The sequence below is a fragment of the Physcomitrium patens genome, chromosome 18 (assembly GCF_059467195.1).
Source record: "Physcomitrium patens ecotype Gransden chromosome 18, ASM5946719v1, whole genome shotgun sequence".
In the NCBI taxonomy this organism is placed as follows: Eukaryota; Viridiplantae; Streptophyta; class Bryopsida; order Funariales; family Funariaceae; genus Physcomitrium; species Physcomitrium patens.
Window position 1 is genome coordinate 14296128 of NC_143427.1, and position 15128 is coordinate 14311255.

Genomic DNA, 15128 nt, shown 5'->3' on the forward strand with positions numbered 1-15128 from the left:
TTGCAAATTTTTTTCCACCCTCGGCATTACTGGCTCCGAAGTGACCAGTTCCCCGCAGGCCAATCATTGGCGGAACTCCTCACGAAAGGATCTAGTCTGTGGGAGAAAACGGCTCTTCAACCACGCCCCAGTTGCGCTCTCACAGGAGTCGCAGAAAACCATGCGTATTCTCCCCCTCCCCCGCCTTTGAGCCTATTCTCCCTCGAGCCTCGCCGACACGAATGCAAGCACGGAACTGGACCTCCCTTCGCAATGAAAAAACTAACCCAAGAGCAGCCGAAAGTTTCCGGAGATGAGCAATCCATCGCACGGTACGAAACGCTTCCCGAAGAGACAACACTTCGTGTCCAGACCAGGGTTTCAATATTCCGCGGCGCGATTCGGGTTCTGAAACAAGCAGACCACAATCGCAGTGTAGTCAATTACCTGAACACGAGTCCAATCAACGTTGAATTCCTAATTTTGGTTGCTGCGGAAAGGTCCACCCCGCGATTGAACTTTTATTTATTTATTTTTATTTTTTATCACGCGTTATGGAATACAGTACACAGACGAACCCCAACCTTGTTATAAATATACGAAAACCCTAAGTAGACATCCAAGTGGACCCATCTTACCAATGTCCAACAGAATCTCGCCACGTTAAAAGGAGACGTGGCACTACCATCGACGTGGAGGATCCGAAGGTAGAAAGGAGCAGGGGCTGAGATCGGACGGTCATGGGTGGGGGGATGCTTTCCACCGTGGTGAGGCTTCGTTTCGCCGCTGTCTTTGCTTTGCCTTGTTGGCTTCGCAGTCGGTTGAGGTGGATGCCGCCCCGCGAGAAGATCTTCATGGCCTGGCTCGTCGATTGGACTGGAATTCCACTTCGATTACCGCTGCGGAGGCTCTGCTGACGAACGCTGAGGTGGGCTGATGAGGATTTTTTTAGTTTTAGTTTTAGCTTTAGTTTTTATTTTTTGTAGTTTTTGGTTTCCATGCGGAGTTCATTGCAGAGAGGATGGTTTCCATGAGAGAAATCGAGGGTTGTCATTCCGAGGGGGAGAGAGATGGGCAGAGATTTTCGCATTGCTGTTGATTGATTTCGTGAGAGCCGGGGGCGGTGCTGAGGGTGTGACGTCGAGCGAGGGTTGTGCCTTTTTTGTTTTTTTTTTTGTTTTTTCCTCCTTTCTTTCCGGGCTCTTCCTTCTCCTCCTTCTGCGGTATGCTTTTGTCTGGCTTGTCTGGCTGGATTGTTTGTCTGTCCCATTTGGGTCTCTCACTTCCACATCTGCTCGTGTGCTGCTGCCTTGGCATGCTCTGCTGTCATGTCATCTGCCAACTCTTTTTCGTGGGTGGTGTGTGTTGGGTGAGTGCGTATCCATCAGGGCGGAGGGTTGACTCTCCTTTACTCTGTTGTTGTGCTGCTGATCTTGGTTTGTCTGCAGCCACCATGTCGAGTTTGCGTCGTCTCGATGCTCCTGGCTGTTGGTGAAATTTGTTGAGCGCTTGCAGTGACATGGTTTTGGTTTATTGCCGTGAGGTGGTGGGTCGAGTCTCAGGTATTGTTGGGTTGGAAGTGTTCGCGTCTTCATTGTTGTTGTGCTAGTGAGGTGAGAAGGGTGTTGATAGTTAGAGCTTCGATTGCATGTTGGAGTTAGGAAACCCTGATACTTAGTGTTATTGATTGCGTGGCGTGGAAATATTAGTGGGTGCCCTTGTCGTGCGTTGGAGGTGGTAGTAATGCGGTCGAAAGAGGTTTGTGAGGAGAGTTTGAGAGGGTAGTAGACGAGTTGGGGTTGGAGTATTTGTCTGTTTGAGGATGACAAGCGACTCAGAAAAGTTGGGGAGACCCTCATGGTAGGGCTTGATGAGGATGGTCCTGGTATTTTATTTGATTTTGATTTGTTTTACGTTTTTTCCCTCCCCAAGTTCCTGCACTTTGAGAGTGCTCAGTTACAAGGCTGATGTCTCTCTATGATGATGCCGAGCTCCTCTCATGACCTTTTGCCTTGTAATTTATTCTCTAGTAGCTTTTTCTCTACCGCAGGCCGCAGGTGTTGATGTGGACGTCATGATCAGAGGAGCTTCCTGACAGTCGGTTTCGCAAGCGAGGGTTTCATTATTTGGGGAACAATTGTATTTCCAATCGAGGTTTGAGGACGCATACAAGCGATGGGGACAGCAGAGGAGACGGTAGTCATTCCACCCGCCACCTCTAAGGCTCCAAAAACCAGCAGCGCCACTGCCAACACAACTGCCACAAAGTCTCTGATTCCCCTTGCGTCTCATGATCCCGACGCGCAGGCGGGCGCTCATGGATACAACGAATGGCTGGCTGCTTTCCAGGCATACTACCAGGCGGGAGCTCAGCCACCTGTGGGTGGGTTCCCGCATCCCTACATGTGGGGAGGTCAGCCCGTAATGCCACCAGGCTACAGGGGGCCACACCCTTCCTACGGCGCCATGTACCCACCAGGAGGAATGTATGGACACCCCATGTACGGGCAGTACGGGACTCCGGCGCCGGAAGCAGCGACTGGCGTGGAGCAGGGAGCAGACGGGAAAACTGAGGCCAAAAGTGGTGAAGGTGCGAAGCTTTCGACTTTGAAAAAATCTAAGAACGGGAAGGGCGGTCTACAGCCCTCGAAGAATGCTGAGGCCGGAGGGAAAGGGAATGGGGTGCCGCAGAACGTAATCAATGGTGAACGAGAGCACGACGACGAAACGGGGACTGATGACGGTGGTTCCACGGATGCAAGCAGAGAGGAAAATGCGCAGAACTTGTTGGGAGGCAAGCGGAGTTTCGAGCAGATGGCGATGGAGGCCGTGGGAGCGCCGCCGTACATGCCACCCCCGGGTGCCGTATCGGGCGCCCCGGCACCTACGGTTGGGACCCCAGGGCCAGGGGGAAGTTTGGACATGAGCTTGGACTATTGGACTGCAGGGTCACTCTCGCAGGCGAAGGGAGGGAAGCAGACGTCTGGGAGTCCTTCGACGAGCGCTCCACCAGCAGAACTGTGGCTGACGGACGAGCGAGAGGTGAAAAGGCAGAGGAGGAAGCAGTCTAATCGGGAGTCTGCGAGAAGATCTCGACTGAGGAAGCAGGCGGAGTGCGAGGAGTTAGGCAACCGAGTGGAAACGCTCACGGCAGAGAACATGACCCTGCTGACGGAGTTGAACCGGATGACGGAAGAGTGCAAGAGATTGCAGGCGGAGAATGGCTCTCTGGTGCAGAAGATCCGCGGCACACCGGTATCGGAGATGGGTGGTGCACATGCTGCTGCTGCAGACGCGGGAGATGTTGCTCCCGTGGGTGGGGAGAACGAGGCAGTGTTGTCAGCGAAGGAGATAGAAGAGTCACAGAATGATGGGAACGGAAACATCACGAAGCCGAAAGAGGGGAAGCCTGCAGGTAGAGTAAAAAACATACATAAACGTGTATGAATTATTTGTTGTGGATGTTGATGTCTGGGTTTCCAAGCCGGTGTATTTTAGTGCTTTTAGGGTGCATCCTGTTTGCAGTGTGGGTATTACGTCTCGGGAACGGTGGCGGGAATCGGTTGGTATGGTGTCAAGATTTTGAATGTATGTGCTGTTCAGTTGTTCGTACGTTGTATGCAAATTCACTTATGCGTTTGGATCGTGTGCGTTAGATTCCGTTGTTGATTCATGCAGTCTCTGTTCAATTGATGTTCTGCAGTTAACGGTGGCTCAGGTACGAAAGTTCAAGAGGAGCAAGCTGCAGCTACATAGGCTTGGAGGTTCTGGGTCGGAGCTGGCGAATCGGTGGGGGTTCCAACAAAACGATTTCGAATTTTCCCTCTTTCTACACGCCCCTCTATAAATCATGTACAATTTAACTCTGCACAAACATTTGAATTCTTCCACAGATGGGTGTCCTGTTCGAGGGATGGTTGGTGACTGGGAGAGGTTAGAGTGAATAGTTTATTTCACTGCTGCGCTGGTCCAGCATTCTTTGAAAGTAGCAGCGAACACTCAAGGTGATGTTTAGGATAATTGGTAGTTGCTTTTGTACATTTTCACACGTCGCGCAACGGTGGTTTCATTTTTATTTAAATGCAAATCTGGGTTGGAAGTTACATGTGGGGTGCATGGTGAGTGTTTTGGCGTTTTTTGTTACTCTGGCTGTGTGCGGTGCTTGCGTGCTGCTTCTGTTTGGACTGTACTTCCTTGTTTTTGGATAATATCTTGCTCTGTTCTGGATGCTCTACTAGTTCTTGCATTAATTGCCCCGTCCTAGAGTTGAGTATCATATGAATATGTGCGCTTCTGTTTGATATTTTTTGGCTTGATTGAGTACTGCTGTAGTGATTTTGCTGGTGTTGTGCGGGTCCAGTGTCACAATGAAATGTCGATCTTTTCAGAAGTAAGTATTTTTGGATGCACAATTGTGAAACTGTTGATTACAGGTCCTGCATATTCTGCGACCTTTTCTTTAAAGTTGCTACTGAAGGTCTCAAGGATTGCATCGATGGCAGCATTCATTGTCACAAAGTGGTCTAAGATGGTAACTAAAAATTCACATTTTTCTACATTTTGGTGATATTTCAATGAAAATGTACATACTAAGTGGCTGAGGGTAATTCACCAAGTAGCAAGAGAGTCATCTTGATATTAATTGATGCTGTATTAAAGATATTATTCAAGTACATGATTACATGTTAAACTTGTTCATTGATTTAAACATGAAAAGTCAAAATGAGTTTGATGCCCTCTTTAGGTATGAAAATTACATTTTAAAATTATATTATAATCTTAATAAATATTTGGTTGATAAGTGAAAAAAAATAACACTTAATTATTGGTTGTCAATGTCGCAAAGCATATATAGGCTCTCAAATAATTTCTATGTTGCAAGAGCATGATTATACTTTGTTGGTTATTGTACAATGCTCATCATGTTTTTTGTATAAAAATGAAGATTCTATTAGAAACATATTTAAGTTGTTTAATGATGGATCTAATTGTTCTAATAACAATAAAAATCAGTATTAATCAGTACAACTTGTTATTAAACTTCAATAGAAAGACACTGAATTCTAATTTTTTTAATTAAAATTATTAGAACATTATTAATTAGATGTATTAAGTTGTACTTGGTTGGTGAAGCTTTAAAATTTTGAGTTGAGATTTTGAAACATTTGAAGAGGAATAAAATTAGATTTTATTAATAGATGTGATTCTAATTTTATGAATTTATTAATAGATGTGATTCTAATTTTATGATTCTAATATTAAGATTTATTTAAAATGACATTGTTGTTGAAAAGACTCATCTTATTTTTTATTATTTTAATGTACTAATTATAATCTTGGTTGTTGTTGTGATAAAAAAAGATGCATTGAATGCTTTATATATATATATATATATATATATATTTCATATTAATATAATAGATTTCATCATTTCTTTCAAATATTGCTATTGCCATGAGATCTTTGATGTATTAAAAAAATCATACAAGTAATAAAAATAGAAAGTTGTTAAAGCTACACCTCTCGTAGCCATTTCATGATTGATTTCGTCTCTATTTCTTGTTTCTATCTCTGTCCTCTAATCCCATCTCTTATTCCAAGCCTCCCTATTTTCAACTTTTGTTCCGAATTCTCCCATTCATGTTCTTAGCCTAGGACAAGCTCCACTTCACACTTCCTCCCTCCTTCCCTCCTCCTCTATGAAATGAGATTGATGGAGTTTAGGTCATTAATTAAGAATTATTGTCATTGGTAAAGTTAGGGAAGAATGATGTTTTTTTTCTGCAAGATGACAATGGCATAGAGTTGCTCAAATTGGTGATAATAGTGCTTAGGCATCAAACAAAATGATGAGTCCTTGATTAGAAGGCTCCTCCTTACATTCAAAATAAAGTTTGAATAGATGTGAGATGGTATTTGAAGTTGCTTGGAGTCTCCAATTGTCATCTCTCCAATGATTGCTTTGTAAGTTCCTATGTGCCTACACAAATGGAAGCAATTGTATTACTTACCATGCGAATGGCTACATTGTTTCCTTATTTCAATTAGTGCTACAAGTTTTGGAGTCACTAAAGTAAAATACTAAAAAATCAACAATTTAGTAAAAAAGCTAGATGTTATTCACATCATTTTTTATTTTTATTTTTATGATTTTTATGATTAATAAGAAATTGAGAATTAACCCTAAGATGTAACAATGATTTTTTTTTAGTATACATTCTATTAAAAATCTTGATTTTAATTAATAGTAATTATAAAATTAAAATATATAAACAATATAAACCTAAAGATAAAACTTTAAATTTATTTTAAATAACTGATAAAAATTCTTAAGTAATTGAATTTTTTTAGAAAATTAGAAATTGAATAAAATATCAGAAATAATATAAACACAAAATATTAGTTTAAAACTAGAACAAATATATTTTCATGAACTTTTAAAAAACTATATAAAAATAAAAAAAAGTATATATATATACATATTAAAATAATTAACAAAAGGATAATTTTTTAAGTTAATATTTTTATATAGAATAATTTTTATATTTTTATTTAATGAAACAATTATGACTTCAATATAATTTCAAATAAAAATATACATTAAATTCAATGAGTGTTTTATAAAAATCAATTAAAGGTTTCAAAAATACATTATTTCCAAATTTTTGATTTTTTTAATATAAGAAGTATGAATTTATTTATAATATTACTTATAAATATAAAATCTTAAAAATAATATAAATTTAATTTGATAAATCCAACCAAATGGAATTTATTATATATATATATGTTATTTTTATTTTTTAAAATAATTAAAATAGTAAATCATAGAATTATAAACTATAGATTCTATAGAAGTTTATATGCATATTTTTGCATATAATTTTTTATAAAATTCATATTCTAGTAAATTTTATTCATAAAATTATATTCAAATTTAGATGCAAATTATTCAAGCATTTGAAAGATTAGGTATAATGTTAAAACAATTAAATATTGTATTTTAATAGTGTATATTCAGTAATTTTGAAAAATGCTTGAATAATTTTCATCTAAATTTGAATATGATTCTAGTAAATTTTATTCAATAAAATTAATATTATAAAATTCATATTCTAGTCAAATCTGCATCTATTAAGCGTCTTTGCAAGATATTATCAAATTTACTTACTTCTACTTATTTCTATTTAATTTCTTTAATCTATATAAATATATATATATATATATATATATATATATATATATATATGTCTTTGATTTCAATTAATGCAATAATTACAGAGCTTCAGAGATATATTATTAAATTAATATTTTATCCATCCCTTATCATTTATAATTTATTAAGTGAAGTTTTTTTTTTTTTTTTTTTTTTTTTTTTTGTTTGTTTGTTTGTTTGTTTTTGTTTTTGTTTTGTTTTGTTTTGTTTTGTTTTGTTTTTTTTTTCTTTCTAATTCTATCCATCTATTTGAATTTTTATAGTTTAGACAAACTATCATCTACTTATCATTTGTGAACCAATTTATTATATACACAATCAAAGATCTCAATAATGTATTAGTTATTTTATAAAATCATAACTTGTTTATTACAATTTTAGTATATTAATTTAATTTAGTGTTAAAGAGTTACAACAAGCAATTAGAATAAATAGAAAAATAAAATATAAATTAATATTAATTGACTTTAATATATTAAAGCTTAGGAACCTTTATTAATTAGAATGTTTATTTTAAAATCTAAATTTTAATTGATTCTCTACAAATAGAAATAAAAATTTGTTATATATTTCTTATATAATGTTAAAATAGAAATTTATAAGAATTAGTTACAAAAAAAAAATTTAAAAATGATAGAATGTCATATTACTTAATCTAGATAGTTGGTCTAATATTAGAGTCTAACACCAAGTGACAATCAAGATGTCTAATATGTTCTCTCAAGTTAAAAATTTAAAATTAAAATTTATACAATTTTAAATTTCTTATATAATATAATAATAAGAATGAAGAAAATCAAGCTATAAGATAATTTCAAAAGATTTAGAGATTCAGATTACTTGATTTTAGCATCTTGTATCTAATAGCTTTTAGTAATAAATGCATTTAAAACATGACCTTCATTTCAAGAATTTAGCAAAATTCAATATAGTTCCAAATTTCTTTATGTAATTCAATGTTAAAAAAATTAAGAAAATTTATCTATAATAAAATAATAATAGATCTTATATTAAATGTTACTTTGTTTAAAAAATTAATCTAGTAAGTAAAGCCTAAAGGCGATTATAGTCAAAATATTTTAATGTATTTTAAACTAAAAAGATTTGTAAAAATAATTGATATAAAATTAAATTTTAAATAGAATATAAAATTAATAAGCTACAAAGATACATTCTAAAAAAGAAATTAAAGAAATTAAGATTTAGACTTACATAGTTTTAAAATTTAAAATTTTGAGCCTTCAATTATTAAGATGTCTACAATATAGTACCAACTTTAGAGATTTATATATATATAATAAAATTTCATAATTCTAATTTTAATATGAAATTAAAAAATCATAAGGATAATACTTACAATAATATATATAAAATATAGTTTTTAAAGTCATATTATATCAATAATTATGGTTCAAATGCCATTTAGGATTTATATATCCATTGACCATAGACTTTATAATATCACAATTTCTTAGATAAAACTTTTAATATTTTTCTACTTAAAAATAAAATAAAATAAAATAAAAAAAAGAAATTATAAGAGAGATCTTACTAAATAAAGAATAAAAGATAATATAAATATAGAATTTATTTCTAAGCCATATAACTTAATCACAACATTATTTAAGTAACTTTATATCTAAGTAAGTTATATTCAAATCTATAGAAAGTTTGAAAGACATTCATTATATACAAAATATTTAAATAACAACATGCATAGTCTATTAGATGACTGAAGATTACATATAAAATTTTAGAATCTTTGAGATTTAGGAATTTATTTTCTATTTTTTAAACTTTAAAAATTAATATCAAAATATTTTTTTTACAATTACTCTAAAAATTTAAAATATTTTTTTATAAAAATTATTTCTATTTTTTTTATAGATTTTTTTATTTTCATCTTTTTTATAAATATGATAAAAAAATATATACCAAACATTATAAGCAATCAATTTGTGTTGTTTAAAATCCTCTTTTGAAGTCACTTATGAACTTTTTTAACGCATTATAATGAGATGTACAATAAATATTGAGAAAAATCCTTGAATTAACATTCTTATCAAGTCAAGTCTTATAAGTGGTTTTGAGAGTGGAAAAACTTGTAAGAATTTTCTTGGCTATGGTGTTTTAGCCATTTTAATAAAGCTTTAGGATTTTTCTTATTTTCATACTTACACTCTTGAATTCTTCCTCTGTAGTATAAGAGATAGCTTCACTTAGTTTGGTATAGATTTCTAATCTTTTACTTGATGCAAATCTTTTATTTTCTTCAATTTGTAATATAGCAAGATGAAATAAAATAGATCATTAAAAATATATATATATATATATATATATATATATATAATTTTTGGTTTTTTTTTGCTGCTAGATTATGGATACTATTAAATTAGGTCACTAAAAACTCAACTAGGCTATATACTAAGATATTGGAGTAGTATTGCAATGGAATACAGAGGCAATATGAAACAACAATATAAGTCACCAAAGTATAATATTACAATGCAAGAAGATCATGACAAGAAGGTCGTAGTAAAGTTGCAACATTGAATAGGATTGTTGCAAAAGAACATGTACAAGGTAATTATAGAAATAGACAAGTAAGATAGTTACTTTGGATTGTAGAGCTTGATTATAAAGAACATTACATGCAAAGTAGTAAGGTAGTTAGTAATCCACAAAGGTAAGTAATAGCAGCTTGCAATGTTTTTTTATGGCTTAAGACATCAATCCATAGTTATAAGTGAGTTACAGTGACAAGACATGAAAGTGACTAGATTACATGGTCACACAATATTTTGTGGTTACAAGGCATGCAATAAAAGATCATACAATGACATGGCTCATTTGCAATAATATGACCAAAGTTCATAGGGTTTTTTGGTCATAGACATAATGCACAATTATAGTATATTAAAAAAAAAAAAAAAAAAAAAACTTATTGTCCAAAATTCTTAAGTATCAAGTTTGGAAGTTCATTTTAAGTACTTATAGAATCCAAATTTGATTATTTTTGAGGCAATTTTATATGGAAGAGGCCTAAGAAGTCTATTGGTATACTTAATTTTTAAAGTAGCAATTATTTGGAGCATTGAAGTGGCATTTACTAAATTTTGATTATTTTTTAAGTGTATTTTTGATTTTTTCTCATTTCTCCACATTTCATTTTATTACAATATGTCATGCTTCAAAGTGTGATAGTAGGTACAAATTTGACACCTTAATTTTGAATATCTATATCTCTTTTACAAAAACTCAAAATCACACAAACTCTTCACCCAAATTATACCCAAAATCCTGAAATTGCTGACCTTAGCCTCCAAAGCTTGATTGAATTCGAAAGAAAAACCCTAATTCTTAATATGGCCTCGGGCAGCCTCCCTAAAGTCCATTGGGCATGGCCTTCGACCAATAGGAATGAAGTTTCTCATTCTTTGCCTTCATCCAACTATACCTTACTTTCATTCCTTCCAATAAGCCTCCTATTAGTTAAGATTTTCTTCTTTAGGCCCCAACCTTCTCTTAAGCTTTATACTAAATATCTAAATCCTACATAATATAAACACTATAATTAAAATAGATAAATCTCCAAATAAATTTTTTTATATAAATTCTCTTTAAATTTATTTACTAACCACTCTAATCTACATCAAGACTTACAAACATATTATATGTCTTAATTAATTTTTACATACTAAAAGCAATTACAGTACGACATCCACCCCCCCCAAACCTGCACATCCTCCGATATGTGCCACATGTTACTCCTCTTCATCTTCTTGAGATTTCTTTGAATTACTCATAGGCTCTTCTTCTTCATCTTCTTGGTTCAACTATTGAGGTAAGAATTCTTGAAGGTCTTCTATTTGAAATGACCTATCTCTTCTCTTGAAAGTCTTTATCTTCTTCCTTGCTATTGGAATCCTTATGATAGCTCCATCTAATTCATATAAAGTATATGTGGCATTATCATGGACTGTAACCACCACATATGGTCCAAACTATTTTTTTGCAAATTTCTTTATAGTACTATGGTAATACTTAAGGTTGCTATCATAAACTAGAACCCAGTCTCCAATCTCTATAGGCTTAGGCCTCAACCTATGAGTCTTATCAGATCTTTCTTTATTTTTTAATCTTGCTTTCTTTAACCTCTCAATTACAATTTGTAGGTCTTCAAGTAACCTACCCAATTGTTAGATTTGAAGCTTCAATAATCTTTCTTTATTTATATTATCTTTCCAAGATAAAAACATCTATGTAGGATAGATTTTTTTAGCTGGCATCATAGGTTTTTGTCCTAACATTAATTCCATGGGCATATAATTAGTGACAGTACTCTGAGTAGTTCTATCAGCCCATAAAGCAAATGGAAGCAGTTCAAGCCATTGAATTGACTTACCCTTACATACCTTAACCAATGCATAAATGATAGGAAGATGATCCCTCTCACTCTTTCCATTGGCTTCAGGATTATAAGAAGTAGTCAGCTTCAATTAAACTCCGTACTTGTTGAAAAACTCTCTTGCTTCAACGGCATTCAATTCTCCTCTATCAGCTCTCATTCTTCCAATGCTACCATATCTACTGAAGATGGCTTCCAATATAAATCTGCATATTACTTTTGTAGTCTTGGTTCTCAAAGCCCTCCCTTCAACATAATTTGACAGCTCTTCTCTTGCCAAAATCAAATATTTCATATCCCAAAGTTCTGATGGTATAGCTACCAAATCAATCACCCATTGAAAATATATTAAAGGTGGATAAGTAGGATGTAATCCATCTCTATACCTAACTTTAGATTATAGTTGATATTATGTACAAAAGCTTATAAAGTCTTCTACATCTTTATATAAATCCTTCCACTAATACCTTTCCTTCATCTTGGTATATGTAGTCCAAACTCCTCTGTGCCCTGTCCAAAGTGTATCATGATATTCTCTTAAAACCTTAAACTTAGTTTCAAGATCTTCTACTATCCTCAATGGAATTTTATCACCTTGTTTTGGCCTCTTCCATAGGAATCCATCTCTAAGCAAATAACCATAGGATTGATGTCTAATATCTTTGAAGGTTTTATCCATCCACCCTTCTTATTTCTTCATTGTCCTTAATTAAATTCCAATATCCTTTAATCTGCCTTCATACATACCTTCATAGAATTTTTGAACCTTATCACCAAAATCTATTCCACTAATAGCAAATAAATTTCCATAATTCTTCTCTTCTTGATCTTCACCTCCTTCGTGTGCCATCATTTCCTCTTCAAAGGTATATCTAGCTCTAGACAACATATCCACCACCAAGTTTTTTTTGCCAATAATATGTACTAAAACAGGATTCAATGTTTTTATGTAGGCTATCCATCTTAACATAGTAATATCTGGAATAGTACAGTTAATTATCATTCCAAGTAATGGCAAATAATTTGTTTCCAAAACCATATTTGTTCCAATCAAATAATTCTTCTCAGCCTTTAAAGTAGTGAGTACTCCTCAAAGCTCTCTTTTAACTTGTGGATAAACCCTTTGCCTATTTGTAAGAATCCTAGCTCCAAACCTTATAGCAAACCTTCTCCCTTCTATATCATCTTGTCCAATAGCCCATCCAATTGCTATAGGGCTTGTATCCACTATTATAACCATTGGTCTTCCACATTGATAATCTACTTTTCTAAGCACAAGTGGTGAACTTAACATCTTTTTTAGATTTTCTGTAGCTATTTTTTGATCTTCTTTCCAAACAAATCTCTTATCTTTCCTTAATAACTTATATAATGGCTCTGAGATATGAACAAAGTGAAGCACTCAAATATGATAGAATATACATGCTCCTAAAAACCTTTTGACTTTTGTAACATTTTTACAAGCCTTTATTTTAGATATAGCATCAATTTTATCAAGATTTGGTTTCCTACCATACCTGCCACACATGTGTTCCACCACTAGAATTTCAACAACTCCAAAGCTTGATTTTTTCAAAGATAACGTGAGATTAACTGACTCCAATCTCTCCAATATTCGAGCCACATCTTCAATATGCCTCTTAACAAACTTCCTACAACCTTCAATCTCCATAGTCTCATCTTTGTCTTCTTCTTTATCTTCTTTTATAGGTATATCATCCAAAAATGGTATGGTTTTTTTAGGAATAAATTCTTTCAATATTTGGTTCATAGCATTTTACATATAAGCCACTGAGTTGGTTGCATCTTGAGGTAAGGTACACATCCTCATTAAATCCAAAGGAGTCTTCATGGTAGTTAAGTCCCTACTCTCTTTAGCTAATTGAAATTAGTCATATCTAGAATATAAGTCTCCAATAGAATAGATGGCATGACTTACAAATTATTCAGCCACTTCATCTACTACAAGACTTGATCTCATGTTCCAAATAGTTATTCTATTTACAGGTTGCATATCTTGAATAAACCTTAATACCCCTGACTTCTTGGGTACTGTGAACCATCTATTAGAATAGGGAGCAATTGAAGGTTCTAAAATATCCATCTTCACCTTCTCTTTTAGTAGTTCTATCAACTTTGGAAATAAAGCTCTGGGCACAGGTATAGGCTTTAAATCCCATGGAACATGTGGTACAATAAAGATTACTATAGGTACTACAACTCTAGGATCTTCACATCCAATTTCATTAGGAGTTAAAAAAAATGATTCATCATGCCTAATAAGTATTTCTTGAAACATAATTTTCTTCGTTGATGTCAAGAAATCACCCTGTCCAATCTTCAATTTAGCCAATGATTCTTGAGTAAATTAATGTCCAATTCCATGTACTTCTTTTAGACTTGTATGTCTTTCATTATAGAAGGAGGTTTTAATCCTACAATATCTTTGATCTTTTTAAAATCTAGTTCTATATCTTTTTTTGACACCACGTATCTTAGTAAAATTCCCTTTTGAACTGCTAGGAATATTTTGTCAAGATTTAGTGCAATCCTAGCTCTTCTATACCTTTGAAGAGTAGTCCTTACACAATCTTGATGTATTTTCTTAAGAGACTAGATACTAAAATCATCAATAAAGTTTTTCATTGATTTGTGTAATAAATCTAAAAATACATATGATATTACTCTTTGAAATGCTGTAGAAGCATTGCAAAGTCCAAAAAGTATAACCACATAAATAAAGGTACCTAAAGGTGTAATAAAGGCTGTTTTATGGTAATCCCATAGGATTATAGAAATTTGATTGTACCTCAAATATCCATCTATAAATGTATATAATTCATGTCTAGCTACCTCTTTGAAGATGGTATTTATAAATAAGAAGAGAAAGTAATCTTTTTGGGTCTACTTGTTCAGCTTCTTATATTCTATATATACTTGCAATTTTTTATTCTTTTTTTTAATTAATACCATTAGTAAGATCCAATCTGTAATTTCTATAGATTGAATAAATTCGACTTGGAGGACTTTTTTTAGTTTGGCTTTGACAATTAATTATAAATTGAGATTTATTCTTCTTTCTTTCTATTTCAAGGAATTGAATTGAGAAGAAGTGGAATACAATATTCAGCTACCTTGTGAGGTATGTCCTTATGGTATTTGTATAACCAAGCAAATATATCTCTATATTCCATAATTAATGATTTGTAACTTATCAATTCATCCTCTTTCAATTGAATTCCTACTTTAATGAATTTTGGATCGTCATTTTCTAAAGATATATCCATTAATTTATAGTCAAGGTTATGTACATGAGATTGTTTTGTAGAATCTCTATACCAATTATTTAATATTTGTGGATAGGTAGCCATATTATTTTCTACTATAAGTCCACTAGAAGTTTGTTTAAATTATAGAGGGAGACAAAGGTCAAATTTTTCAATTATGTCTTTTAATTCATGGCCTGGAGTGCCATCAAAGTTCACCTCAAAGACATCTTCAATTTTTATGTCATCCACTAAGATT

At 33.4% G+C, this 15128-nt stretch overlaps 1 protein-coding gene across 8 annotated transcripts; it reads left to right on the top strand.

The window, feature by feature from the left end:
- Nucleotides 1–766: 766 nt before the first annotated feature.
- LOC112295604 (G-box-binding factor 1) lies at nucleotides 767–4082 on the top strand. Of its 8 annotated transcripts, none has more exons than XM_024547400.2 (3): nucleotides 767–907; nucleotides 2030–3394; nucleotides 3683–4082. In XM_024547400.2, exons 2-3 carry the CDS (start codon nucleotides 2155–2157, stop codon nucleotides 3733–3735), a joined length of 1293 nt encoding a protein of 430 aa, XP_024403168.1. In that variant the 5' UTR covers nucleotides 767–907; nucleotides 2030–2154; the 3' UTR covers nucleotides 3736–4082. The 8 variants fall into 8 exon arrangements, with proteins under 8 accessions (XP_024403168.1, XP_090100479.1, XP_090100480.1 ...); XM_090244353.1 differs by lacking the exon at nucleotides 767–907 and adding an exon at nucleotides 978–1839 and having other exon boundaries at nucleotides 2013–3394; nucleotides 3698–4082; XM_090244354.1 differs by lacking the exon at nucleotides 767–907 and adding an exon at nucleotides 978–1348 and having other exon boundaries at nucleotides 3698–4082.
- Nucleotides 4083–15128: the final 11046 nt, after the last annotated feature.